Source organism: Ceraceosorus guamensis, assembly GCF_003144195.1.
Source record: "Ceraceosorus guamensis strain MCA 4658 unplaced genomic scaffold IE81scaffold_12, whole genome shotgun sequence".
NCBI lineage: Eukaryota > Fungi > Basidiomycota > Exobasidiomycetes > Ceraceosorales > Ceraceosoraceae > Ceraceosorus > Ceraceosorus guamensis.
Window position 1 is genome coordinate 201843 of NW_020290007.1, and position 25968 is coordinate 227810.

The following is a 25968-nucleotide window of genomic DNA, read 5'->3' on the forward strand; positions in this document are numbered from 1 at the left end:
GATTCACCGGCCGCGCCTGCACAGTGTGATTGGATTCGCCAAATCGTGAATTCCGGCGCAACGGCTGCTCTACCTGGTACAACGCCTGCTGTCATCCTGCCATCGCATGGCTGCTGCTGCAAGTCGCTCGCGCTCCATGCACCAGCAAGCACAGCCAAGCCCGAAGAGAGGGGACCCTTAGGGTGCAAAATCGTCATGACCGACCGACCAAGCAGCAGCGCAACGAACCGAACTTGCCCTGCGCTTCTCTGCCCTGCGGCAGCTTGCACTCACGACTCGGAACACACAATCTTGGCTACTCGACATTCTCACCGCAATTTCTCACCCGCCATCTCCCTTGGCAACGCGTTGGTTTCGCCTCGCCAAGCCCACGTCTTTTACCCCCCACCCTTTGGCACCCACCTTGTGCGTTGTCGCCGGAGCAAGCTGCTCTTGCGCACTCCCGATACCCTCACGACTCCCTCTCCGCACCTGCTCGCTCAGGCCACGCCAGCCACCCCGACAAGCGCGCCGGCAGATCTCTGACCAGATCGTCCCTCTTCGACGGGCGACTTCTCTCGCAACACCCGACCCGCCAGCCAATACCTTGTCCTAGTACAGCTCTACTCGTCCATTTCGGCGCCAAACGAAGCGCGTCATTTGGTCGCCAGGCAGTTTTGCCTCAAATTGCGAGAGGTATCGTCTCGAGCGGGGAGTTCCTTCGCTAGCCATTTCGCATCGCCGTCGTTGCTTAGACCGTCTTCTTGATCGATTGCTCGTTGCTGTGACGAGCATCATCATCGCCGGCGCACGTTCTCGTTGCCCGGCATGAATCCATTCAATCAACAACCTGGTGGTGCAGGAAGGGATCCAAGATGGGCTGCTCAACAGATTGGGCAACAAGATCGATCGCTGCCTCCCTTGGTCATTCCCGATGGCGGTCAGCCTCAAGCGCAGAGAGGCCCGCCACCCGTCGCACCTTCGGCTCGTCAAGGACAAAGGTCCCAGCGTCAGAATAGCGGTGGCGCTGGTGGACCCATGTCCCCGCCCGCCCGCTACTCTTCTCCTCCTGTTCCTTACGACGATCGCTCGGGTGGCAGCTTTTCGCATTACGCCTCATCGGATGGTCACAGCAGCCGAGCACCGGTTCGAGCATCTGCTGCGAATGCCCACGCCTCTGCGCCAGCACCGGCTGGTCACGATCAACGCCAGTCTTTACAACGACCACCGCCTTTGCCGCAGAGTGTCTCGTTCCAAGAGCCTGCCCAACGTCCCCACGCTCAGCGCTCTGGCGCCTCAAGAGACTCCGTAATCAAGAAGGACATGGGTGACCGTCGCTTCAGCGGGCAGTCTGGTGTCTCGGACATGCCAGAGTTGCGTCAAGTGAGCAGTTTAGGCGGCGGTGGCGCAGGTGGGTCCGGCGCAGCTATGCTCGATCCTGAGTCTGGCTTCTCGGGAGCCAACTTTCGCCGAAAGAAGTCTCTCGTACGTCCTGATCGTGAACGCATGGACCCAAGTCATCGACAGTGGTATTATAGAAATCATGCTGCTCAGATGGACGCCATTGACGCGCAAGGCAGGGCAGCTGGATTCAGCTACATGCCTTCCACGACCGGACATCTCCCTCAGCATGGTGCCGCCATGCCTGGCTACGAGTCTATGGGCACTCAAGGCCCTGGTGGTGGTGTAAGCGGTCTCGGCATGGTGTCTCCCCACGCCGGCCTCTTCGGGCCTGGTGCGCCAAACATGCCTCCTGGAGGTCTGGGTAGAGCGCCACCTTCCTCTGGTCTGCGAAGAGGCAAGTCCATTCTCGGACGTGACGAAGATCAGGTCGAGACTGGCATCAACATCTTGAAGCGAGGCGTCAGCTTGCGAAGAAGTCGCTCGCACTCCCGCAAAGATGTTCCGGCTCCAGATGCAGTCTCTAGAAGGTCCAAGATTGCACCTGGCCCAGTTGGGCCTTGGATGATGTATTGCTACGTCATTACGATCTGCTTCCCAGGTCCTTGCCTAGGCGTGTTCGGCATCAAAACACCCGAGCAGCAGAGGGCTTGGAGGGAAAAGATCGGTATCCTCAGCATCGTCGCGGTCTGCATGGCTTTTGTCGGGTTCATCACTTTCGGATTTGTCAAGGTCGTGTGCGACAGCAAAGGCACTCGCTACAACCTCGGTAGAATCGAGTCTGGTACGACGCTCATCCATGGATGGGCTTACGATTTTAATGAATTCTTCCACCCGCAAGTTGGACCTTTTGCGGCAGACACTCCTTACAACCACTCCAATCCTGCCTACTCTGAACCGTGGTCTACCGGAGCTCGTGATGCCAGCAATCTCTTCCAAGTGCCAAGCGAGCGCTGCCGCGCATACGTCAACGTCAATGGTGCGCAACCTGACACTTACTTTCCTGCTGGCACATATAGGCAGGATGGTTCCGTGGGTAGCACAAACGCCAGCTGGATTCATCCGACCGATGTGGCACAGCGCTTCTTGCGTGCGGACAATCCCATGCGCAAAGGCCAAGTCTCCTATTCGTGGGACAACATCACGGACCCTGCACACAATCTGGCCGTTTGGAAAGGCTCTGTACTCGACCTGAACCGCCTAGGCCAACTGCACGCCAATCTCTCCAAGCCAGCAGTGTTCGCCCAGCTGAATCCTCGCAACGAGAAATTCGCGGGCAGAGACGTCTCTGCAGGTGTACTGCGGTCGGAACAGGACGATGTGTTTGATTGCTTGGAAGATCTGGTGCGAGTCGGATTCATCGATTCAGAGACCATCGGCTGCGTCGCGGCCGACGTCGAACTCTACATCGCGTTGGTCTTTATCTTGGGTGTCGTTGCTATCAAGTTCTTCATGGCTGTCATCTTCGGTTGGTTCTTGAGCTGGCGTCTAGGCAACTACAAGAACGAGACTTACGAAGAACGTATGAAGAGGGCAGAGGAGATTGAGCAGTGGTCCAAGGACATATACCGTCCCGCCCCAGCAGGGTATCGCCCCAACGTCAAGAAGCATCGATCGTTCTTGCCGACCACTAGTCGCTTCAGCACGGGCATCGCCTTGAGCGGCGCAGCCAACAAAGCTGCAATGCGCACGGCAATGTCGGAGAAGAGCGGTGGTATGCGAAGTGGGCCTGCAAGTGTGGCGGGCGGTGCACATAGCCCAGCGCTGCGCGCCGGTCGTCTCACAGGTCTCGCTTCGCCGATGAGCGGCAGTCCTCCCGGTTCGCCTTCGCTACAAGGTGCTCGCTCCTCCGCGTCTTTGGTTCAAAGCGCAACTCACGGCGCTTCCGGTGGCTCCCGACGTTCCTCTTTTTCTGGAGACGCTTCACCCGCGCTGACAGGCGCGATGGGTGCTTGTCCATTTCCCCTGCACAATGTCGTTCCTCAACCCCCTGCCGACTTCCAACCGTTCAACTTCCCACTCGCCCACTCGATCTGCTTGGTCACTGCATACAGCGAGTCCTTTGAAGGACTGCGAACGACACTGGATAGTCTGGCCACTACCGACTATCCCAACAGCCACAAGCTGTTACTCGTCGTTGCCGACGGTATCGTCAAGGGAGCTGGTTCGGAGATCTCGACACCTGACATCGTTCTGTCTATGATGAAAGACTTTGTCGTGCCACCAGAGGAGGTTGAGGGCAATTCGTACGTCGCTATTGCGGATGGCCACAAGCGCCACAATATGGCCAAGGTCTATTCTGGATTCTACGAGTACGACGATGAGACCGTCGAGCGCAGCAAGCAGCAACGCGTGCCGATGGTGCTCGTGGCCAAGTGCGGTACTCCGCTCGAGGCCGATTCGGCAAAGCCGGGTAACAGAGGAAAACGCGACTCGCAAGTGATGCTCATGGCTTTCATGCAGCGCGTCATGTTCGACGAGCGCATGACGACCTTCGACTACGAATTCTTCAACTCCATCTGGCGTGTCACTGGCGTAAGCCCGGACCACTACGAGATCGTTCTGATGGTCGACGCAGACACAAAGGTGTTCCCAGACAGTCTGACTCGAATGGCGGCTTGCATGATCGAGGACCCCGAGATCATGGGTCTTTGCGGTGAGACGAAGATTGCAAACAAGACCGAGACTTGGGTGACGATGATTCAAGGTGAGCAGACTCCCAGCTCACAATGCGGGCTGGAGTAGGTGCTGATGGTCTGTCTTTCTGCACCGTAGTGTTCGAGTACTACATCTCTCATCATCAGACCAAGGCCTTCGAAGCGTGCTTCGGTGGTGTGACGTGTTTGCCAGGCTGCTTCAGTGCTTATCGTATCAAGGCCCCCAAAGGACCGAACGGTTACTGGGTGCCCATTCTCGCCAACCCAGACATTGTAGAGCACTACTCGGAGAACGTCGTTGACACGCTCCACAAGAAGAACTTGCTCTTGCTTGGTGAAGATCGTTACCTCACCACGCTCATGCTGAAAACGTTCCCCAAACGTAAGATGATGTTCGTGCCACAAGTGAGTACCTTGTGTCCCGCCCGCCAGTGTAAACGAAGACTTGCTCATTCCCCACCCATCTGTCTATTGCAGGCTGTGTGCAAGACAATTGTGCCAGACACTTTCAGGGTCTTGCTGTCACAGCGACGTCGCTGGATCAACTCGACGGTGCACAATCTTGCTGAACTGGTCCTCGTCAACGATCTTTGCGGAACCTTCTGCTTCTCGATGCGCTTCGTTGTGTTCATGGAGCTCGCCGGTACTCTTGTGCTTCCCGCAGCCATTGGTGAGACACCCTTGCGGTGAGCTGTTACTTCTTGCGCAGTTGTGCTGACTTCAATCACACCGCTGCTGCAGCCTTCACCTTCTATGTCGTCGCCCAGGCTTTCTACGTTCATCCTGCGCCTGTCATCCCGCTGGTGCTTTTGGCCATCATTCTTGGTCTTCCAGGTCTGCTCATTGTCGTCACCTCTCGAAAGCTCAGCTATGTTGGCTGGATGTTCATCTACTTGCTTAGTCTGCCAATCTGGAACTTCGTCTTCCCATCCTAGTGAGTCGTGCCGATCGTCTCCGTCGTTGCCGAACCCGCTGGAACTTACGCCTCTCTTTTGAAATTTCAGCGCATTCTGGCACATGGACGATTTCTCCTGGGGTGCCACTCGCGTTGTGCAAGGCGACAAAGGCGGCGGTCATGACGACGTCGAAGGAAAGTTCGACGCCTCCAACATCACCATGAAGCGCTGGGCCGAATTCGAGCGCGATCGCCGCTGGAGGTCAGGAACGCATTCGCGAGACTCTACCTATGACGTCGTTCACCGCACCGGTTCTCCCGAACGATCTGGCAGCACCCGCTACTCGATGGTCTCCTCTGACACTTTCCACTCCAATCCATCTGGCGTGGATGCCACCGGCAGGCTCATCAACCCAGCAGCAATGGCGCTACCGAGCTACGAATCAGAAGCTGGCCACAGCAAAACAGGCTCGGCCACAGGCGGTGCAAGGGCCAGACTTGATGCTGTACCTCTTCTCGAGCTGCCGGCACCGCTTGGGCCGGATGCTGCGCAAAAGGCTCGCGGCTTGCCTAGCATAGGGGCCCCTGGCTCCGTCACGGTTCCGAGACCCCGCGATCCCTCGCCGATCGCGTCTTCCCAGTCGACTAGCCAGACTTCTCTCACGTCGCGCGCTCCATACGAGAATTACGCCTCGGTGTACAGTGCAGAGGACGAGTCGAGGCCGATGATGGCGTCTGGGGCTAGCTCTCCAGACCCCAACGATGGACGAGGTGTGCTGCCCGCAATGGCGGGCATAGGCCTGACGGCAGAGCAGCAAATCCGACACGGTAGCGTCTCCAGCGAGCAGCGATACCCGGGTCTGAGCGAAGCGCAGTTCTCGCAAGGCTTTACAGCTGAGCCAGAGGAAGACAATTCGTTCGGCCTGCCGCAAGGAGCTGGGGCACCCGCACCTCCGGGCTCGCAACGACCGCCTCGCGAGCGACCTCAATCCAGAGGCTTTAGTCTCGTTGATGATGGTCCCGTTGCATCTTCTCAGGGCGTTCGACAAGTGCAGCGCGGAGCGCGTCGAGGCTCAGTCGCGCCCAGCAGCGCTACCTCTCCCACTGGATCAAACACGGGCCGCCAGTCCCGACAAAACCACTAGGTGTCCTCCACCCCGCGACTTTGACCAATCGACGCGGTCCTCACTCAGCCTTTCGAATGCCCCTGGGCCTCTAGCGCTGAGCTTGTACGGACTTCACACACGGAAACGTACTCGACCTCACCCTTCCCTGATAGCTCTCTCGCCATCTGCGATCACGTAATGATTCTTCGCAGCTTCGACAGGCCCAGCCTCACGAGGGCCAGTCCAAGTGAAGACGGCTCAAATACCTCCCTTCACAACTCGCCTCGCTCTTCTCCAGCCCTGTCCTTTACGTAGACGCAACCTGATAGCTCTCGGACCTTGTCTTTTCACACCCCGTCCCTCTCCCTCTCTCTCTCTCTCTCTTCGCTTTGTGTCTCATCGTATCTCCGATTCTTCATCAGTGCGCAGATTCAACCTAGGTTTGTTTGCTACTAATGCCGTTCACCCCCACGTCTCACGATTTCGCCAATTCCTACTCCCGCTCCCACAAATTTCCCTGCCTCTCTCTGTACGGACGCTGCTTGCCTAGTTCAATCCATGACGAATGTCTCGTTCTCGTCTGTGGTGTGCACGGCGATGAATTGCGAGGAAGACGATGGCGCTGGTCGCGCACAAGCGAGGCAAAAGATACACTTCACGCTGCTTGCAATCGCTGTCTCTTAGCGTCGGGTGCTGCTCCGCTTGCAGGTGGCAAGCGAACATGCGGATTGGCAGCACCTTCAGCAGCAGCTCTTGCAGCGCGCCTCTCGAGCAAGAGGGACGGCAAAGGTGCAGCCTGTTGAGCAGCCGCAGCCTTCTTCTTGGCCACTTGCGCTTCCGTCTCCCGAATAGCTGCTTGATCCGATTGGATCTCTGCCAACTTGTCAGGAGCAACGGGTGCTAGAGGTGCTGCGGCGGGAAGGATCTTGCGACCAAAGAAATCCACGGCGACTTTGCGCGTCGTCGTCGTCGTCGTCGTTGTAAGTGCGGAGCTGAAAAGTGCGCCTGAATCGAGCAGAGCAGAATCTCCGCCGTTTTTGTAGACCGCGATCGCGCCCGCGGCCGCTTTGGCAGCGAGCTCTTCGTGCCTCACAGGCTGGCCCATTGCGTCCATGCCTGCGCTCACACTCAAGGACTTGATGCGCATCTTGACAGCCTCGACCTCCTTCGCAATGGCCGAGCGAATAGCGTACCTTGCAGGCCCAACCTCTTTCGATCTTTTCCCTTCGTATTGCACAAAAGCGTCTAGAGCCGGTTCGAGGCGCATGATCAGTTGACCCTCTTCCGTTCTGTCCTGTTGCAAAGACAAGCCCAGAGAAATGAGGATCTGAACGACAGCAGCTAAAATCTCCTTCTCTCCGGGTCGAGTAATTTGCGCATTGATCTGTGCGGCAGATTCAGAAGGTGTCAACTCCGGCACCGATCGGGTAGTGCAAATCGAGAATCGAGCTCACTCACTGGACGTAAGTCTGGACTGAGCATGCGCATCAAAGATGGTCCGAGCTCTGTGACGACCGCCTCTTTGCCAAACATGATCCTGAGACCAGGCGGCAGAGACGTGTAGAGCTCGGCCGCGATCTCATCGAACGCCGTGCGCTTGAGGTGATTCTGAGACGGGAGGGGGAAAGTAGGAATCTCGAGTCAGAAGCGCAACGGGTTGATGCAAATGGCGCTCTCCGAGCCCAACATACCTGGTAATCGACCTTTGCGAATCCCGGCAACTCATTCGCAGTGTTGGCAAACAAAAAGTGCCAGGGAGCAAAAGCCCATGGCAGGTAGCCCGCCAATTCGTGCGTGGCCAATTCCCAGCCCTTTGCATGCACGGCTTCATTCCAAGCCATCCAGTCGTGTATTTTTTTGAACCGCAGAAATCCGTCATCGACCAATCTCAGCGTCGGATAATGCTCAAAACACCCATGAAGCAGTCTTTCTTGCTCTCCGCAGGAAGTCACCTCATCCACGATGCGGCTCATCGTTTCGTGCCCGTCCTTAGCCCCCACCCCTCTAGCTCGTTCCTTGGGAGTAGGCGTGCGGAAAAGCAGTTCGAAGACTTTGGCGGTAGAACTACCGCCATCCTTGACTGCTAGTCCATTGCCTTCCTTGTCCCTAACCTGCGAAGCCTCGAGCGTGTTGCCCTGGGCCTTTGCCAGCTGCAACGCATTCAAGCAGGAGCGCACATCGCAGTCGGTGAGTTCAGCCAAAAGGTTGAGCGCCCTCGTATCTGTCGATAGACCTTCTGCTTCGCACACTGTCCTCAGCCTCGCCACAAGGTGGTTCGCTGCGGGTTTGCCGACCCGGACGAGTCTCGCGAGTGGTCGCAAAGGCCTCAAGGCGGGCGCATACCTGAAGATCGCGGGAGCGAAGTCACGTCAGATCAGCACTCGATGGTCTGATGCATCAGCTTCACCCACTCACAAATCGTTGCAAATGCAAATGATGGGCCTCAGCAAAGGTCTTTGTTGCTTCTTCTTTTTGCCCTTGCCTTTGTTCGCAGCATCGAGAGCATTTCCGACCTCTACCAATCTCACGAGACTCTTTATAAAGCTAGGCCCTTCTCCGGTGCCTCCTGTAGCTCCATCAATCTCATCGATCACCACACAAGTAGGTCTATGATCTCCGAGCGCCGCGCCACTTTCGAGAGCCACCTTGACCCTATCCTCAATCGCAGCGGAATTTCGAGCATCGCTTGCGTTCAGCTCGTGCACCGCATAGCCGCAAGAATTGGCAATAACGTGCGCCAGCGTAGTCTTGCCGAGTCCAGGTGGACCAGAGAGCAACAAGATGCGCTGCTCAGGTCTGTTCCACGCATCGCTGTACGCTTCGGTTCTTCGAGCGTGGTATCCTGATCCATAGCTGCTCGCACCAGTATGAATCTCATCGCGCGCGTGCTTCTTGGCTTTGCGTTTGTACACGCAAGCATCCCAGGATTTGAGCCAAGACATGACGTCGCGATGGGTGCGATCATCGCCAAGCAGTTCGGTGTAGCGTTTGGGTCGATACTTTTCCACCCACACGCCACCTTGCTCGATGGCATTGGCGCTCCTCTTTGCTTGAGCTGCGGCTAGCTTGGCTCTTCTCGCGGCCAAGCGCTCGTCATTTTGCACGACCGCTTCTGCAGCTGCCATTTCCGCCTTTTGTATGAGTATGTAAGCTGGTTCGGATAGGAGACCTGTGCTGCCTTTTCCAAAGTGCGGCGGTGCGGACTAGAGCGGGGACGAGAAGAATCTCGAAGTCCATCAGCGAATCGGTCTCGACCGCTTACAAAGTGTAGGCATTACTTACTTTCCATCCTCGCATGCGTCTGCGTCGCTCAAATCTGACGCTCTCCCCGTTCATGGCAGTCGCACCGAATGTGCCCGCAGGAATGTACTTTGGAATGCCGTCCATGCCGATGAGGGCATCAAATGTTGCGACAGATGTTGACGTGGTGGCCACAGCTCTGGCTTCCATCTCTCTCTCGGTCGAAGACTGAGCAGCTGGCGCTCTACGGCCGACTCCATGCAAAGCAAGGCGCTCGCCAACGTCGCTCGACTTGTCGCCATTATCGGCAATTGATGGACCTGCTACAGCTGGATACTGCGCGTCGACGGGACCTCGTTGCTCTTCATCCGCCTCCTCATCTCCATCTTCTCCGACCATCACGTCACGTAGTTGGGCAGCAGCACGTCTCAGATTAGCGAGATGTTCGCCAATGTCCGAGCCTGCATCATCATCGTCGTCTTCTTGCTCGTCCAGATCGATAGGAGGCTGCTCATGATCCTGCTCGTGTGGGAGCTGCCCTTGGCCATGCCCTTCATCCTCGGCCATAGCTAGATCGGCGTCCATATCGAATGCATACTCATCATCCAGCTCGATGCGGACGGGTGCTCTGTAATGGTCGACAGGTCCCTGAGCAGTGGTCGCGTCTGTGACAGCAGACGGAGATGCCGATACCCTCGAATGCGTGATGGGATGAACGCTACTTCTCGCACCATCTGTCACAGGTGAGGGGCTGCGTCCCAAGTTTTTGAGCGCATCCTGTGGCGACGAAGTGCCAAATGTGAAGCGTTGCGAGCTCTTCGCTGCCAGAGTAGAGAGTGGACCTGGATGACGATCAAAGCGTAGAGGCGGAATCTCTTCATCGTCGGACTCTGCCGCGTGGCTCTTCAGCAATCCATCCACTTCCTCAAGAGCAAGAAAAGCCTCGCGAGTTCCGGCTGAAGTGATTTGTTGTGACATGATGCTTCCTGAGAACCGATGCTGCTCAGCGCGGGCTGCAGAGCTGATCAGAGAGGTCCGCGATTGGAGGGGCAGCAGATCGCACGTAAAGATTTGGCAAGGCCACGATACGACTCGGGCATCAGTGAGAGAGCGAAGCAGCTGGAAAGAATACGAAGGATGTGCTGTGCTTTATGAAGGACTGAACGTCCTTACCAAGTACTTGTCTGATGAGTGGATGAAGGGGTCGCTAGGCGTTGGACTCCAGCGCGTGTTGCCCTGGATCGAGCGGTTTATAGGTATATGGCACACGTACGTACCCTTCAATCACAAGCACGCATCATTCAACACGCAAGCCAATAAAGTGCGAACAAGTTCGCGTCTGCATCTCGCAAGACGCGCCGTGCATGGCGCCTCACGCGTCATCCAATTAACACAGGCGCGCAGCACAGCGCCTACAGCAATTAAGCCAGCCAGCCAGCCGCTCTTGGCGTGTTCTGCTGCCGGCCGGCCGATCGAGATTGTTCGCGGGCACATCCATACGCATGCAAAGCCAAAAGCCACCATTCAACACGAATGAGGAATGGCGCGGATCAACGAGCCTCTCTTCCGGCTCCACTGTACGCATACGCACAACCAAGCGTATATACATGAGAGTCCAGAATCATGCCAACATCACCAGAAAGCGTATCCAAGCCGAATTCTTATTTCCTGGCCAGCTCAAGGTTGTGATTGACAGATCTCGACATCCACACACATTCGCGCTTGATTCTCGCGAGGAAATCGAGGCACGCATTCACTACCATCAATAACCAGCCCGTGCGCGTGGACTACACGACACCTGCCTCGGACTCTTGGCGTCTGTTGTCGCTCCGAGACAAATTCAAAGCTCGATTCACGTACGTCAGCTTCGGCGTCCATCTTAGCTTATCATCTCGATCCTAGATCGTTCCAGCAACAAAAACACCTGCTTTGATCATCCTCTGCTCGACCCTAGCTCGCACGCACGATGGCTATACATGCGCTCCTCATCTTCAACAACAAGGGACAACCCCGACTGGTCTCCATCTACGCTCCTCTCTCTACGCAGATTCAAGTAGCGCTAGTATCTCGAATCAAGACTCGTATATTCGATCGACCGTCCAGTCTTAGCGTGGGTGCAGGCCGAAGCAATAGGGCTAGAGCTTCTTCTTCGAGCGCAAGTGGTGCTCAGACAAATGCAGAGCTAGGCACCGAAGAGTACGCCGAGTCCAACTTTTTGGACGGGAGCGAATTTGCGCCGGTGTTCTTGTCTGCTAGCGGCAGTAAGGGCAAAGCGAGACGGAACGAAGAGGCGGATGATGGAGCGGCAGCAGCAGCAGCAGAAGTGGGAGATCGCATCGGCATTACAAAGGGAAGAGTGGAAGGCGATCAGGAGGAGGAAGAGCAAGAGAGATTGGGAAGAGGTTGGAAAATCGTTTGGAGAAATTATGCGACGCTTTACTTTGCGTGTATCGTGGACGAGAGCGAGAGTCCGTTGGGTATATTGGACTTGATACAGGTGAGGCTGGTATGCGGATTCGAAGCGACATGGGCATGGGCTGATTCATTGCGCTGAGACTCTCCATCAGGTATTTGTGGAAGCGCTGGATCGATGTTTCGAGAATGTGTGCGAGCTTGACCTCATCTTCCATTTCGACGAGGTGAGTGTATGCGAGTGATCGAGCTCTTCTTGCCCGTACTCACCCATCCTACTTTCCTCTCTCTTCGTCCGCATCCGCACTCGTCAGGTACATGCCATCTTGTCCGAGATCATCCAAGGTGGTTTAGTGCTGGATACTTCTCTAGAGTCCATTTGTGCGAATGCTAGCGCGAGTGCACGAGCGAGAAAAAAGAGCGCAGCGCAAAGCTCAGCCGTAGCTGCTGCTCTACCTGGTTTGGCCGATTGGATAGCTCCTGGAGGTGCAGCCTCTGGTACGTGGGGAGATAGTTGGAGAAGAGAGATATCTAGGTTTACGCAATAAGCTGGCGCTAGTCTTTGGTGCTGGCTGCCCGCAAAACTTTTCAGAGAGACCAACGCAATGCGACAATTGCCTGCTCGTGGAATAGAGTGTTTGTTCACTGTCGATACGCTCTCATCGCCAAGAGGAGTGCTTCTGTTCTGCGTTGCAGCACCTCGACCAGCTGCAGACTGTTGGACATGATCATCGGATATCATGCTGGCCTAGTAGCCTCGAGGACGAGTCAATCTACGCATGGACTCGCATAGGCATGTCATCAGCTTCTCGATGATGAGCGGAACTGGTACGGCTGGGAGTGCGACGGATGCTTGACCCCAGCGAGCGAGCCGGCGCCCTCTGTCCCTCTACATGTTCGGCTGCTCGCAAGAATCGCTCGAGCCAGGCTGTCGTTCCGCAATGCAAATCATGGCGCTGCGCCTGCTTCCCGCATTCTGGAAAAGCGCATGCACACACGTGACTATACATACACTTACTACTCCCACTACTCTGCTGACTCTAAGTCTGCTGTGCACGCTGTGCTGTGCTGAGCTGTAGCAAGAGCGCACTGGGCCTGGGTTCGACACGAATCGTACATCGTGCACGGTCATCGTGTTCAACCGCAATCACAGCCGGGCGCCCTAGGGTGCGCGGCGAGCTGACCGATCGCGTCTTTGGGCACTGATTGATAGCTCAGCACAATCCCACAACGATCTATCTGGCTATCATGGCCTCGCCGTGTACTGTATCTCGAGTCTGTGCGATGACTTCCTTTGACGGCGCAGGGGGTAAGCCAGCAGACAGGTAGTTACCTCTCTACGCATTTTGGTTTCTTCCTGTACTCTTAATTTTGAGTAGTGCTTGGTCGCCGCGCTCGATGGAGTGCATTGGCACTGCGGTGTCAGCATATCTCCTGCCGTCGCACGCGCGCGAGGCTGGCCTGCTGCCCTGCTGCACAGCGACTTGCCGGCGGAGATGAAGGTGGAGCACGAGCTCGGCCGCATGGACGGGCACTCGCCTTCCTCCACAATCGGATCAGTGGATCACGGGTACAATCAAAATGAATGATCAAGGAACCGAGTCGTGAATCAGGCTGATGAGTAGTTAATCAGAATCACGTGAATCATGAATCACAATGGCCTGCTGGCCAGCAGAATCACGAATCACGAATGGATGCACACACACACACACGCCACCTCCACTTTGAGGAGCGACTCAGCGAGCACGCCGTGCATGCGCGTTGATCGTCCGTCGTAGGCCTTCGTTGGCGTTTCAACTTCCAACTTCGCGATTACTCGAGCGTCCCGAACAGCGACGAGATACTGTTGATGCATGCATGCTGACTTTGGACCCGTGGTGGTGGTGGTGGTGGTGGTGTATGGTTATATATATAGCAAATATCCATTTTGCTTGCTTGCTTGCCTCCAACACGTCCTCGGCTTGATAGCACACATCCCACAAGTATCCGCATACTTGTGCACCTCGCCCGCTCGCTCGCTCGCTCAGCTTGCAACCCGGCGTCCTCTGACTTGCCACCTCGACATTTACATTCATACCCACACTTGCGTCATCATGCCAGCCATCCAATCGGGCAAAGTGCTAGTGACGGGTGCAAGCGGCTATGCGGGAGCATGGTTATGTCTAGCTCTGCTACGTCAAGGCTTTTCCGTGCGCGGCACAGTCCGCTCAACAGAAAAGGGTCGTTACCTCGAACAATTGTTTCAGAGTCAGCAACAACAATTTGCAAAGGACAAGTTCGAGTTTGTCATTGCGGAGGATTTGGAGAAGGAAGGAGCTTTCGATCAGGCAGTCGTCGGTGTGGATGCTGTCTTTCACTCGGTACGTTCGCTTTCTTTTGTCCGACGCTTCTTCGCCCTCGAGCAGAACGGGAATTGACCGTGCGGGCACCATGTCATGCGAATATCTTCTGTGACCATGTCACAAGGGCTCGCCGTTCCACTACGATGCCAAAGGTGCGTCGATTGTGCGCTCCCACTCCAGGCTATCAGCGCAACAGACCACGCGCTCACCACTTTCGTCCACTGCCCATCATTGGCTCAGGCCAAGCCCTGACCAAGCTGGTGCATCCCGCAGTGAACGGCACCAAAAACGTTCTGAACAGCATCCACTCGCACGGTACTTCTGTCAAACGCGTCATCATCTTTTCCTCCTTTGCGGCCATCGTGGAAGTGTCCAAACCCGTACCTACGGTCTTCAACGAAGAGAGTTGGAACGAGACGCACGCCAAGGAGAGCGCAGAAAAGGGAGAAGATCAAGATCCTTTGGCTGCATATCGAGCTTCCAAGACGCTCGCAGAGAGAGCTGCGTGGGCTTTCGTAGAGGAGAAAAAAGTGCCTTGGGATCTGGTCACTGTCAATCCACCATTCGTGAGTAGTGTTTCGAACCCACTTCTTCCCAAGCTCCGCACCACCGCACAAGCTTCTGCGCTGGTCCACAAAATTAAAGTCTGCACATTTCGTTGCCATGCCCCTCCCCACCTCTGCTTGCTCTCTTTGATTTTGCGGCACGTGCAGATTTTTGGCCCTCCCATTCACGACGTGTCGGGCGGAGCAGAGAAGCTCAACACTTCGCTGTCCATCTTCTGGGGACTACTTCACGGCTCCAAGTCCGAGTCTGACCTTCTAACACCTGGCGGGTCTTTAGTAGACGTTCGAGACGTGGCCGAAACGCACGTGCAAGCCCTAAGGCACGCCCAAGCAGGAGGTCAACGTTACGCGCCCACTTCTGGACCTTTTACGTTTCAGGATATCGCCGATGCTGTGCATGGCGATGCGCAGGGTTTGGTGCCTGAAGAATGGAAGAGAGCGACACCGATTGGTAAACCTGGGAAGGGAAAAGAGGTGGTGCAGAATTCTCTGGACGGGTCAAAGACTGCCGAGCAGCTAGGCATCAAGTACAAATCTATCCCTACCATGTGAGTTGATCGCTATCAAAATTGTTCGGTCTGCTACCAGGCTACTCTTGGCAACTCATGCGCCTCCTCTGCTTGCCCACAACAGCGTCCTTGATACAGTCGCCGCGCTCAAAGATTACGAGGAGCGCAAGTGGAAGCCATATCCATCTGACAAGGTGCTTGCCCTGTAGATCCTCATCCGTGATGGCGCCCCGTTCGCATTGGATACTTGAAACTAGGATGATATGCAACACCTTTTGTGATGTGTCGCTGCATCAAGATGCACGTGCAAACCCGAACATCACCATTAGCAGTTGGGGTTCTGCATACATGTCAAGAGGCTGCGTGCGTAAATGGGTATGAGGAGTTTCCAATGCGTTCCGAGAATACTTTTGCACGTAGAGGCAGCGAATCCGGGGCAAATGAACGGAAGGGAAATGCAGATCGGGTCGAGAGCATGCATGCAGCATCACCTCAGCACCCTAGCAAGCGCATCCCTAAATGCAGGTCTGAAACGATCCAAGTGAGGCGTGGGAGGGGCAGGTTTGATAGGGTCCGCAAAGATAGCCTCGGTCCTAGTCTTTCCAGCCGCTCCAAAGACCTGAACGGGTTGTGCTTCGTCCACATCCCCTGCTGCCCATCTGCAAGCTTCGACAAACTCGGCCTGCTTCTTGCGACGCGCAGCAGCTTCTAGCTCGGTGATGTCCCCTCGAGCAGATGCGTCTAGCACCGATGGACCGGAAAGAGGCGCGGGAGGTGGCGACTTAGATCCTTCGGACTCGTGCATCATCGACGCGGGTCGCGACGGAGGTGCCCAAGCAGCAATGATGTCGTCGCAGCCGCTGCCTGCCAGTCTTGCCAAATGGTGCAGCCAGACAAAGATGTCCTCTGTGAGCGAGCCGCCGTTGCTTCCGTCTGGCAGTGTCACTGTCGAGTGCAAGAATGCATACCAGCCCGGCACAGCGTCGTCAAGTAGAGTGGCAATCGTTGAGATGCTCCTCCAAGGATCCTGCACTCTCGATCTTAAGCCGGAAACGACGTCCAGTAGACGCGCGAGGAACTCTTTTGTATCCGCAACAGCGTCCGGCATCTTGGCACTCGACTTGTGCAGTCGCCTGAGAGCGTTACCAAACGGCTCAAACAGGGCCGAAAAGATGTCTCTAATCTCTGGCTTTTCCAACGCAACTCGAATCTCCTCTGCGTCTCGGCGCAGCGAAAGCAGTCTCAAGGCGCGCTGCATGTCCGCAATGAGACGAACATCGACGCTCGCCTTAAGCTCCCGTTGTATGTCTTTGGCGTTCGGCAATGTGGCGTGAAAGTCCTGCCAGGCACGAGTTGCTCGCACGATGCGCTTGACACCTTCCTCGGTGAGGCGCGGAGCGTCTGAACCACGCGCAATGGCTGCCACGAGTGGAATGCGAGCTGACTCCGCACTTGAACGGATCAAACGCTTCTTGGCGTCAGTGTAGGACACGAACGCTTCGATCTTGCGGTATACTGGCGATCCGAAGCGGCGTCGAAGGTCATCTAGCTCCAGCTGCATGCCCCCTTTGCCCCCGCCGTCTTCAAGTAACACGGCAAGTAGCCGGTCCAAAAAGTCTTGTCCTTGCAGAGCCGCACGCACCCTTTGCAGCATGACTCCCGTAGGATCCCGCATGGCAAAAGACAAGCCGCGCCACGGAATGGCATTGAAAAGATCCTGAGCTCTGATTAGGTTCTTGCTAGACTCGCTGCCGCTGACAAAGATGCCATAGAGGACGTGGGCTAGTTTGAGATTGGCCCAAGATGCTAAGCGCTGGTATGGGAGTGGCAGCTCAGAGAATGTCGGACTGGTTCGAAGTGCCCCAAAAGCATCCAAAAATCCTTGCTGAGTCGTGCAGCTGCGCCAAAGAGCGTTCTGCTCATCCTGCAACTCGATGACCTCTTCTGCCGAGCCAGCTGCCACTGCCTCACGTTCCCCACGACTTTCCTCGTCCAGACGATGGCGCATCTCCAGGTCTGCTCTAGTTCCAGTCCGAAGCTCCTTATCACTGAAGCTGCCTGTAACCAAGAACTGGCGAGTCTCCGAGCAGTGTCCAGCACCACGTACAGCCAAGGCATCACGAAGCCAGCTCCGCAAATGCTGTCTTCTTGCCTCGTGATGGGCAGACGGAGCAATGTACTCGCCCTCGGCAGCCGCTTTGCGAGCGGATTTGTCGCGACCAATGCCGCCAGCCTCCTTGTATCGTAAGCCTGATGGAGAAGGACCACGAGATGAAGATCGCTTGGAGAACAAGCGTGATCGACCTCGTCCGTCACCACCCTTGGACGAGGTGGTACCCATCATCGCCTTGCTCGAGTTGTCAAGCTGGACGAAGCCTTCCGCAGCAGATGGCGAGAGTGGCAGAGCAGGGTCTTTGATGGGCGGTGAAGCGACATTCACCTGACTTCGTCCGCGAGGCAATGCCCGCTCACTACCAGCAAGAGAGACTTGACTCGTGTTTCGTCCCGTTGTGCCAGACGCTTGCGGAGCGTGACCGTGAGCCGATTGAGTGTCCTGAGCTGGATGAATAGAGCCAGGCCTTGAGGAATCCGTACTTCTCGTGCGCGAGAAACTTGGACGAGGTGGAACGCCGCCACCATATCTGTGCATGCGCGGGGAAAGAGGCGAAGCTGGTGCAGCGCCATTGACTGCGCCTGTGTTCTTGTTTGTCTGCACCGACAGAACGCTCTGAGAGGCCTCATTCGCCTGGCTCGGGCGGAAACCTGAGGTGACGAGACTGCGGAGGGAGCTCATCGAATCGCGACGGCCGTTCTGAGATCCAGCAAGAGCTGCGTTGCCAGTCAGAGGACCCAAAGAGCCAGAGTATTCACCTCCATTCGCTCCTGCTATTGGTCTGGGCGGCAGAGGTCGCACCCGCGCTTTCGGTCCTAGTTCCGCTGCGAGGCCACGCGCATATTCGAAGAAGTCGTCCTCGCTGCGGATGACGTATGAGACCGGAAAGCCAAAGCGACGAATGGCAATGACGAATTCGCACTCTGTGGCAGAGTGTGCACGCAAGCTCACAATATCCACCTCATAACCGCCTTGCTTGAGCTTTGGCATAGGCGCTCGGTGAGCGTAGTAGGCCGAGAGCGGCATCAAGGTGTTGATTCCATTCGGCAACGGCACTTGGGTCATCTTGAGACCCTCCCGCGCCAAGCTCGCGCCAAGAATCGAGGTCACGTAGGCAGCAATGCCGCGCGTCAGTACGCCTTGAACTTCATCCAACGTAGATCTTGCATCGAATTCCGTCCCCATGCCTTCTCCATGTCTATCAACGGCATGACTCAGCGACATGGACTGCCTTGCACGCAGTAGTGGGACGATGGCGCTGGACATGAAGCCCTCCGCCACCTCGCTCGAGACCGCCGTGCCCTTGGGAGCGACCGAGTCGACCAACAGTGGGCATGTCGAGAGGACTCGAGCAAGCATGAAGTGCAGAATGGGGAGGCGAGGTCGCGGAAGGCCTACGTCGTGAGGGCTACGCTTGAAGATGGCGAGATCATCTTTGCCCAATGCTGCGGGCTCCGATGGCGCTGCGATGCTAGTCAAAAGCCAGGAGCGAGCCAGTTCAAAGTTCATCTGGCGTTCCACTAGAGTGCGCATGAAGCATCCGAGGTGTGGAGCGCCCAATTCGGTGTGTCTGAGCCACGTGTGCTTTGGCGCTTTTACGTTCCTGAATATCGGAGGAGCAGTGACCTGCGATAGTGTCGGCCCATCTACGCCAGGGTGCTTGCTGGTGCTCGCATCGCGCGAATGTGTATCCTGTGCTTCGAAGTACGACGTCTTCTGCACAGCATGTCCCCGCGGAGTCGGAGCATCCTCATCCTCTGCGCCAGCCCAATGGCCCGGAGGCTTCATAGGAAGTTTCGTAGCGACACGCTCATTACTGACCTCTGGAGCTCCGTTCGTGTTCTCTGACTGCACGCTAGCTCGACTCGTTTGTCGTGAATGTGCATCCGCAAAGACAGTGGCGTCTCGCTGATGTTGCTGTGTCTTTGCACCTGGCGTCGATGGCGCGTCACCAAGAGGCGCGTCGGCCACAGGGGACGCATTGGCAGACGAATCTGTGCCATCGTCATCTGTGAGGAAGGCACCTGGAACGCTGACCTTCCGTACGTGGCCTTGTCTGGCAGCGGCGATGACTCCCTGCGGCAATCGGAGCTGGAAGCCAGACCTGGTCAAAGGCGAGGTCAAAGGCGAGGTCGTATCGCCAGGTGGAGCCGGGACTTGGTCTGTTAGGCTGGCCGACTGCGGTTCTTCGGCTCGAGGTCCGGCGGTGCTTGTTCCGGAAGCAAGGGGATGAGCCGACTGATCCTCGAATTCTTCTCTTCTCCTCTGCTCTATCCTGCTCTCAAGCCATTTATCATCGATGCTCAGTATGCCAGCAGCACCAACAGTGCCATCCCCTTCGCCCTCTTCATCGCTATCGCCGGTGCCTCTGATGCTTTCGTCATCTACTAAGCTTGGCTGAATGCTATGAATTCTTGGATGCCCTACACCCACCCTCTGATAGCTGTCAGAGTCGCCTTCGTCGCCAGCAGAGATCAATTGTGGCTGTCGTTCGATGCCGACATCTTTAAAGTTGAAGGGCGTCGTTGGTCGTGCGCTGACATCGACTTGCAGTGGTGCTACAACAGCATTTGCGACTGCATCGAGTGCTTGCCGTTCCGAAGCCTCTGATGGGCTTTCCAGACCATCGAGATGAGAAATTTGACGACTAGGCGGAGGTCGCGTCAGAGCGTCCGCCTTGTCCAAGAATTCCGCGCGCTGCTCGCCGGGTGGTGCACTGCTGTCTTCAGATTGGAGGGAAGTGTCCGCTGAGCTGAGATCAGGCGTCGCTGTCATGTCATCCTTATTACTCTTGGCAGCTTCCTCATCAATCGCCGTGCCCGGTCGCCGCGACTCTTTGCGATTGATACGTCGCAAACGGCTCAGAATACCTCCGCCAGTGGCACGCCGCTGAAGTTTTTGACTACCAATAGTGGAAGCAAGTCCGTTTATGGTAGGAGTTGCGGAGAGTGATGCGTTGAGAGGTTGAGCAGAAAGAGCCGCAGCGGACGTGGATGTGTCTGCGCTAGGAGCAGAGCTGCTCTGTGGGGAAGGGGCAGGCAGACTTGCCCGCCGTCGCCCTCGCAGAGACTTCCGAGCCAGCAGCCCAACCTTTGAGGACTCCTTAGGAGTTGAAGCCTGATGAGGCTCGACTTCGGCCGGGGCTTCCAGTGCGGCAACCTCGGTAGCAGCAGGCTTGCCAGGCTGCTGTATCTCAGGCTGTGCGTGAACAGGCTGCAGGGCTGAACCAGAAGGCTCAGGCAACTCCTGTGCCTGGGGCTTGGGCGAATCGATAAGCTCCGCCTGGGCGCGTGCCCAGAACACTGCGGCATCCACACCGAGGATGGTGTCGTGCTCGAATGCGGAAGGCGAAATCTTCGCCGAGTCGTCGTAGTCATCCTCATCCTCTGTGGGACCGAACCAGTCCGAACGACCCAGCAGATGAGAAGATGTCGACGCTGTCGGTGAAGTCACGCTACGAGTAGAACTATGACGGTTGAGTTGGCTGCTCGGGAGGTTTAAGGGAGCTTGCTGCGCCAAAGGCTGGGCAGCGCCAGACGCATCGATCGACCGCGAGCGATCCGCCTGGTCAGAGCGTTCCCGGAGCATCCCTTCCTCCTGGCTGTTGGCAATTTCCGCTGCTCTTCGCATAAGCGCAGGCGTGTCAGCGAAACGCTGAGTACTTGAGACACTGCGCGTGCCTTCTGAACTCACCCGAGCCGGGCGCACGTTGATGTTGAAGCCTATGTCACACGGCTTGAATCGAATGATCGGTCGAGGTGGAATTGATAAGATGGTGTTGGATGAAGGGATGATGTATGCGCGAAGGATGCTTCGGTTGAAGAAAGAGAAGGCGACCTGAAGAGCGCGAAGTGCTGATGGTGAAGCCCTGAATGTCAGGAATGCGAATGTGTGAATGCAGCGGGCAGCACCTGATCCTCGCACGTTTTACACAGTGACAATTCACTGCTGACGGCAATTGCTAGCGCTCTGCTAGCGTCGCCACGACAAATCACAATTACAATCGTGAATGTGAACCTGAATGTGAATGTGCCGCACCTATACGCTTCTGCGGCACAGCCCGGTCCCCCTTGCGATGAATCGCAGCGCAAGTTTGCAGGTATTCATGACGCTCTAGCGCAGCGCAGTCTTGAGTCTCTCTCCGCGTGCCGTCGGCGGGTCGTGACGTGCAGCTAGCTGCTGATGGCGGGAGCGAGCCTGTGCGGGACCCCGCGCAAGTACAGTTAGGATAGGTGAGTGGATCACGTCTGCCTACCGCTTGTGCTGCAAATCGAGCAGCCGACGCACCCTCAAAATCTCGAGATGACCACAGCGGCAGCGGCCGCGAGATCCAAGTGAAATTGTCTCAGCTGCGCGCGATTCTCCTGCTCTCAGAGTGTCTGTACGCTCAGTGGGAAGTGATCATCAGGTTAACCGGTGGCGCCATGCCTGCCAAGGCGGGACCTTGCCCAATCGGACGAGAGGGGCATGCCCGCTGAAGGTCCAATCAGCCCCCCCCCCCCCCCCCCCCCCCCCCCCCCCCCCCACGATCATTCTGAGTCGCCTCATTGGGGATTTTAGACTGTGAAGACGGTTGGCAAGATGCCTGGTAGCGGCTGGCCGAAGCTAAAGGTCACTCTACCAGTGGAAGTGGGAGAAAAGCCGTTATGCAAGCCCGCTCAACATCCGGATGAATCGATGTAGCTGCCACACTCAGACACATGGAAATTGGCACGTGTTGGTACTGTACGGTAAGTGCAGCCGTCGGGCCAAGCCAACGGCTGACAGCATGAAATGAGGTGCCTGCGAGACGCCGAGGTGATGCTCGCGTGCGGATTGCCTCAAAGCCCAGCTGCGTGAGGCGGGACACTGAAATCGAAAGACAGACTATGATATATAATGACTTGGCATTGCGGCATTGACATTGAAGGTCCTTGAGTGGACAGGGGCCAGCTTACTGTACGTGGAGCGTCGAGCGCAAAAGCCGACGCTCTCCGGAAAGGCGCACGCTTCAGTCCGGTTGTTAATACAACGAGTCTCGGACATCTGCACCGCGACACTTGCCATGGCGTTGCGGTCTTAGCAAAGTCAAGTCTCTTGGACGAGAGCCACTTGCGAGCGCAGCGAGAGAGGTATACGTGTGGGCAGGCCGAGCGCATCCTGCTGTATCGTGTGAAACGCTGTTTTCGCAGCTGCTAACGAAGATCATAGAAGCAAGCTACCCAAAAGATGCCAGCATATCCGCCAGATCGTCCATCGTTTGCTTCTTGCCAGCCTCAATCTACACGACAGGGGCGGAGGAGCAGATCCATCAGGTCGTGCAGCCCGGAAGGCAGCTGACAAGTCCGAAGAAAGTCTACTTACTTCGCTCGTATCCTTCCATCTCTTCTCGAATTCCGACAGGTTGATCTCCTCGCACGTAAAGTCAGCCAGAGCCTCTCGCTTGTTCAACAGCTCCGTTTGATACATCTGTGGCAGGCGGATCCCGGGCTATGCGTACGACTCATTGATCGCAAGTGACTTCAGGACTGTGCACTCACATCAACAAGACCACCTACGTGTTGCAGAGCTTGCTGAGGGTCTTGGCCCACGCTCATACCCCGAGCTTCGGACGTCCAAGCATCCACACGGTAGACCAGCTCGGCAAGGTCGTCCACGTCTTTCTGCAACTTCGCCAATGTCTCTCGGAAGATATCCAAAGCCGCTTCTGCTACTCGAGCATCTTGCGTGTATAGAGCTGAAAGAGCGGGAAAGGATTCTCGCAAATGGGTCTGAAAGGATGAGGCGCATCCATCCGCGTGAGAGACTAGGGGGAGCAATGACATATCGCACCGGCGCGAGGAGAAACCGGTCTAGGTCCCTAATAATGATATATTACTCGTATCTTCAGAGGTCCGAGAGATCTGTGGTCTTGACTCTTCTTTCTTTGCTAATGCTTCGCAACGATTGATGTTGGCTGATCGTAAAGGCCGGCCGTCTTGGAGTGCAAGACCGTACAGACCTTGATTTATATATAGCCCTGCTCCCCGCTCAGAAACTGCTTCGGCCTATTCGGCGTCGAGGCTTGCCGTGTATATAGCTGTGCTACGGGCAATCACTCGTGATTTTTGATTACAATCTACGACCAACGTGAAAATGTGAACTGTAAAATGTAAAATGTGAATCACGAAGCCGTGAGTCGTGAGTCTGAGCTTGAGTTACGATCGAGCATTCAAGGTTGCTGGTGATTCAAGATTGATGCCGCACGCGCTGTGTTTTGTCTGAACGCGTCTGCACACGCGACCGCGCGCCGGGCGCGTGACCAGCATATAAGGATGCTCTTTGTATCGCGCGGCCCGCCGCACGTGTGAGAGGGAGTACACTGCTATAGTATATAGTCGTAGGTGGAGCCACCTCGTCAGTGTCGAGCTCAGCTCTCCTGAACAAAACGCAGCATCGCATGCAGTCGTCAATATTTTGATTATGAGCTGCATGGTAACCGCGATCAAAGCCATGCACGGTATAGCAAAGGGGGATTCAAGTTCAATTCGTGACCAAGCTGCTGCAATTCTTGGTTATTGTTCGCCGATGCAACGGCCGCACGGCCGACAAATATGAAGTATGCGGGCTCCTTCATCTTTGACCACCACATCCAATCGTGAAACGCAGCATCATTCGCTCTGCTGAGAACCGTCTTCGCACTCACATCGAGCTCATCTACCGCACTCTTTTGACCTGTTCCATGCTTGGACGCGGTCTCTTCGGGCGCTCAGCTGGACGATGTGAAGAGTCAAGACTTGCTGGCCAGCACCTTTTAGGCTCTTCTTCAGTAGTGTCTGCATGAGCTGCGATTCGACGACTAGAGGAAATTCCTTGAGTCTCGTTTCCGGGCGCTGCGATACAGAAGACTTCGTCATCGACATTTGCAGGCGAAAGTTTCATCAGTGTACGCGCGATGTCTTCGGCTCCAGCACGTCGACGTCCCAAAGGGCCTTTGCACCCACCATATCGAGGTGCGCCCACGTCCGGCATTAGCATGTCCGGACCACAGGCTCGACACGGGGGTGGCGCTGTGCCCTCTTCACCTACGGAAGGAACAGACTTAGGTCTCGGCTTCCTTCCTCAGCAGCCAATCACCCCTAGCCGCAAAAGGAATTGGACTCCAAGCATCCAGAGTATCTCCGAACCCTATGCTGGACAGTCTGGCTGGTCCTCCCATGCTCCCTCCAGCAGCTCGTTTGGCGCAGCAGCGGGCGGCGTGGCTGATGATCCCGTGTATGCGCAGCATGCCGCTCGCGGATATGATCGGGACACCTTGACTTCGTCTTTCGAGTCATCTTCACGCGCGTGGGAGACGCTAAGTCGGGCTCAAGAAGCATCACAAGCTGCGCAAGCACGAGAAAGACAGCAGACACTAGCGATCGCCAGTCATGGCCAGGAAGAGCCAGCAACGAAGAAGCGCAAAGGTGTAGCGGGTACTATCGTCGAAGGCGCTGTAAACACTGCCTTATATGCCGGCGCAGCCGTGAGTAGCACCCTTGCGCCCCGAGAGCTCTATACTTACTTCCATTCACGTCCCTCGTCCGCTCTGTGCAGGCTATCACGGCGTATTCCCTCTGGTCATCTTGGGGCCGTCGGCCTTCGGAGACCGAGCAAGCATCCGCTCAGGATCAAGCGATCTCGCCTCCCACTCCGAGCAAGACAACGCTTCCTGGAGGTCTACCAGACTACTTCCCACCGCCACCGTATGCTGAAGCACCGCTATCACCATCTGCTTCGAGCGTCGGCTCATCGGTTGCACAGAACGCGAGGCGGGCACAGAATGTCTACATCTCCCGTCGCAGAAGGCGACCCGTATTTCAAAGCTATCGGAACATGACCGTCGGTCGTCAGATGGAAGACGGTCTTGCAACACCTAGCACGTCAGCAACCTCCGTAACATTGCCAAGCGACATCATGGAGGCCGGGTCAAGTGACATGGACGCAGATGATGACGATGACGAATTCTCTAGGCTCAACAAGGTGAGCGTCTCCTACTATCACTCTCCTTTGCAGAGAGCTAAGCTGATCAGACCTCGTTTCGTCATCTCAGCGCATGGCAGCCATGATAGCGGAAGGCCAAGCTGGTGAGCTGCGCTCTTCGTTGATGATGTCGAAAGCCCTCGCTTGAGCCGATACCGTGCCGAGGCAAAGCCATGCAAGCGTGCTGACCGCTTCAATCCTCATTTCTGTCAATGTAGCCTTGACTGCAGGACCAGAGGCCGAACCAGATGAAGACGTCCTGCAGCAATCCGCCGTTCCGTATCTCGGCTCAGCTACTGCGCCGTCACGCATCCCACAGTCGACGTCCACTGTAAGCAGGCCATCTGCTATCCGGCCATCCACATTACAGTCCATGCGTAGTCCGAGTCAGATTGATTTCAGCTTTGCCGCCAAGGGCTCAGGTGGTACGCCATCCAACAACACTCGCTTTTCGTCACCTGCCCTTGCTACTCCGTCACGACTAGATTCCATGCAAAGTAAAGGCGCTTCCCCATTCGTGTTTGGGGCTTCTAGCAACGACAACAAGGCGCCCCAGTCTCCCAACAGCCCATATAGCCGTCCAGCAGCTGGTCGTGCTGGTGGAAGGCGCACGGCTCTCGGAACTGCTAACCTCAGTCGAGCTCAGCACGATGTGCCCTGGCGTCCTGCATAGCGCCCCGCAGCCACCGAGTACGCCATCAGAGTACGACGTTCACTCGTAGACCTTCTTCAAGAACTTAGCCCTCGAGTCACCACTCCTTGATCATA

General features: G+C 56.2%; 7 protein-coding genes across 7 annotated transcripts; 4 read left to right on the top strand and 3 right to left on the bottom strand.

Annotated features, from left to right (window-relative positions):
- The first annotated feature begins 666 nt into the window (after positions 1–666).
- IE81DRAFT_29787 (hypothetical protein) lies at positions 667–6385 on the top strand. Its single transcript, XM_025512166.1, has 5 exons — positions 667–4087; positions 4156–4442; positions 4515–4707; positions 4779–4971; positions 5042–6385. Exons 1-5 carry the CDS (start codon positions 808–810, stop codon positions 6075–6077), a joined length of 4989 nt encoding a protein of 1662 aa, XP_025371466.1. The 5' UTR covers positions 667–807; the 3' UTR covers positions 6078–6385.
- Positions 6386–6693: 308 nt separating this feature from the next.
- On the bottom strand, positions 6694–9163 carry IE81DRAFT_287442 (P-loop containing nucleoside triphosphate hydrolase protein; the record flags this gene model as incomplete). The annotated part of the gene is made up of 4 exons (XM_025511710.1): positions 6694–7422; positions 7497–7646; positions 7730–8381; positions 8454–9163. 4 exons carry the CDS (start codon positions 9161–9163, stop codon positions 6694–6696), a joined length of 2241 nt encoding a protein of 746 aa, XP_025371467.1.
- Positions 9164–11146: 1983 nt separating this feature from the next.
- IE81DRAFT_29818 (clathrin adaptor, sigma subunit/coatomer, zeta subunit) lies at positions 11147–12409 on the top strand. Its single transcript, XM_025512174.1, has 3 exons — positions 11147–11775; positions 11846–11917; positions 12005–12409. The coding sequence occupies exons 1-3, from the start codon at positions 11245–11247 to the stop codon at positions 12236–12238; spliced, it is 837 nt and encodes a 278-aa protein (XP_025371468.1). The 5' UTR covers positions 11147–11244; the 3' UTR covers positions 12239–12409.
- A 1090-nt stretch (positions 12410–13499) lies between these two features.
- Positions 13500–15444, top strand: IE81DRAFT_321463 (NAD(P)-binding protein). The gene is made up of 5 exons (XM_025513348.1): positions 13500–14050; positions 14157–14184; positions 14273–14598; positions 14746–15146; positions 15232–15444. The coding sequence occupies exons 1-5, from the start codon at positions 13784–13786 to the stop codon at positions 15314–15316; spliced, it is 1107 nt and encodes a 368-aa protein (XP_025371469.1). The 5' UTR covers positions 13500–13783; the 3' UTR covers positions 15317–15444.
- Positions 15373–21283, bottom strand: IE81DRAFT_29885 (hypothetical protein). The gene is made up of 2 exons (XM_025512191.1): positions 20914–21283; positions 15373–20837 (listed from the first exon to the last, which is right to left on the bottom strand). The coding sequence occupies exon 2, from the start codon at positions 20806–20808 to the stop codon at positions 15595–15597; it is 5214 nt and encodes a 1737-aa protein (XP_025371470.1). The 5' UTR covers positions 20809–20837; positions 20914–21283; the 3' UTR covers positions 15373–15594.
- Positions 21284–22202: 919 nt separating this feature from the next.
- Positions 22203–23408, bottom strand: IE81DRAFT_321466 (hypothetical protein). Its single transcript, XM_025513349.1, has 3 exons — positions 22740–23408; positions 22564–22668; positions 22203–22480 (listed from the first exon to the last, which is right to left on the bottom strand). The coding sequence occupies exons 1-3, from the start codon at positions 23022–23024 to the stop codon at positions 22418–22420; spliced, it is 453 nt and encodes a 150-aa protein (XP_025371471.1). The 5' UTR covers positions 23025–23408; the 3' UTR covers positions 22203–22417.
- A 401-nt stretch (positions 23409–23809) lies between these two features.
- On the top strand, positions 23810–25408 carry IE81DRAFT_29922 (hypothetical protein). The gene is made up of 3 exons (XM_025512199.1): positions 23810–24703; positions 24775–25200; positions 25271–25408. Exons 1-3 carry the CDS (start codon positions 24134–24136, stop codon positions 25346–25348), a joined length of 1074 nt encoding a protein of 357 aa, XP_025371472.1. The 5' UTR covers positions 23810–24133; the 3' UTR covers positions 25349–25408.
- The last annotated feature ends 560 nt before the right edge of the window (positions 25409–25968 follow it).

Coding starts and splice junctions, on each gene's coding strand:
- IE81DRAFT_29787 (XM_025512166.1), top strand. CDS start 808: ATGAATCCATTCAATCAACAACCTGGTGGTGCAGGAAGGGATCCAAGA. Junction 4,088..4,155: donor TTGGGTGACGATGATTCAAG/GTGAGCAGACTC, acceptor TCTGCACCGTAG/TGTTCGAGTACTACATCTCT. Junction 4,443..4,514: donor AGATGATGTTCGTGCCACAA/GTGAGTACCTTG, acceptor TGTCTATTGCAG/GCTGTGTGCAAGACAATTGT.
- IE81DRAFT_29818 (XM_025512174.1), top strand. CDS start 11,245: ATGGCTATACATGCGCTCCTCATCTTCAACAACAAGGGACAACCCCGA. Junction 11,776..11,845: donor GTATATTGGACTTGATACAG/GTGAGGCTGGTA, acceptor ACTCTCCATCAG/GTATTTGTGGAAGCGCTGGA. Junction 11,918..12,004: donor TCATCTTCCATTTCGACGAG/GTGAGTGTATGC, acceptor CGCACTCGTCAG/GTACATGCCATCTTGTCCGA.
- IE81DRAFT_321463 (XM_025513348.1), top strand. CDS start 13,784: ATGCCAGCCATCCAATCGGGCAAAGTGCTAGTGACGGGTGCAAGCGGC. Junction 14,051..14,156: donor TGGATGCTGTCTTTCACTCG/GTACGTTCGCTT, acceptor CCATGTCACAAG/GGCTCGCCGTTCCACTACGA. Junction 14,185..14,272: donor GTTCCACTACGATGCCAAAG/GTGCGTCGATTG, acceptor TCATTGGCTCAG/GCCAAGCCCTGACCAAGCTG.
- IE81DRAFT_29885 (XM_025512191.1), bottom strand. CDS start 20,808: ATGCTCCGGGAACGCTCTGACCAGGCGGATCGCTCGCGGTCGATCGAT.
- IE81DRAFT_321466 (XM_025513349.1), bottom strand. CDS start 23,024: ATGTCATTGCTCCCCCTAGTCTCTCACGCGGATGGATGCGCCTCATCC. Junction 22,669..22,739: donor ACGTAGGTGGTCTTGTTGAT/GTGAGTGCACAG, acceptor CGCCTGCCACAG/ATGTATCAAACGGAGCTGTT. Junction 22,481..22,563: donor GATGGAAGGATACGAGCGAA/GTAAGTAGACTT, acceptor CCTGTCGTGTAG/ATTGAGGCTGGCAAGAAGCA.
- IE81DRAFT_29922 (XM_025512199.1), top strand. CDS start 24,134: ATGTCTTCGGCTCCAGCACGTCGACGTCCCAAAGGGCCTTTGCACCCA. Junction 24,704..24,774: donor CCTTATATGCCGGCGCAGCC/GTGAGTAGCACC, acceptor CGCTCTGTGCAG/GCTATCACGGCGTATTCCCT. Junction 25,201..25,270: donor AATTCTCTAGGCTCAACAAG/GTGAGCGTCTCC, acceptor TCGTCATCTCAG/CGCATGGCAGCCATGATAGC.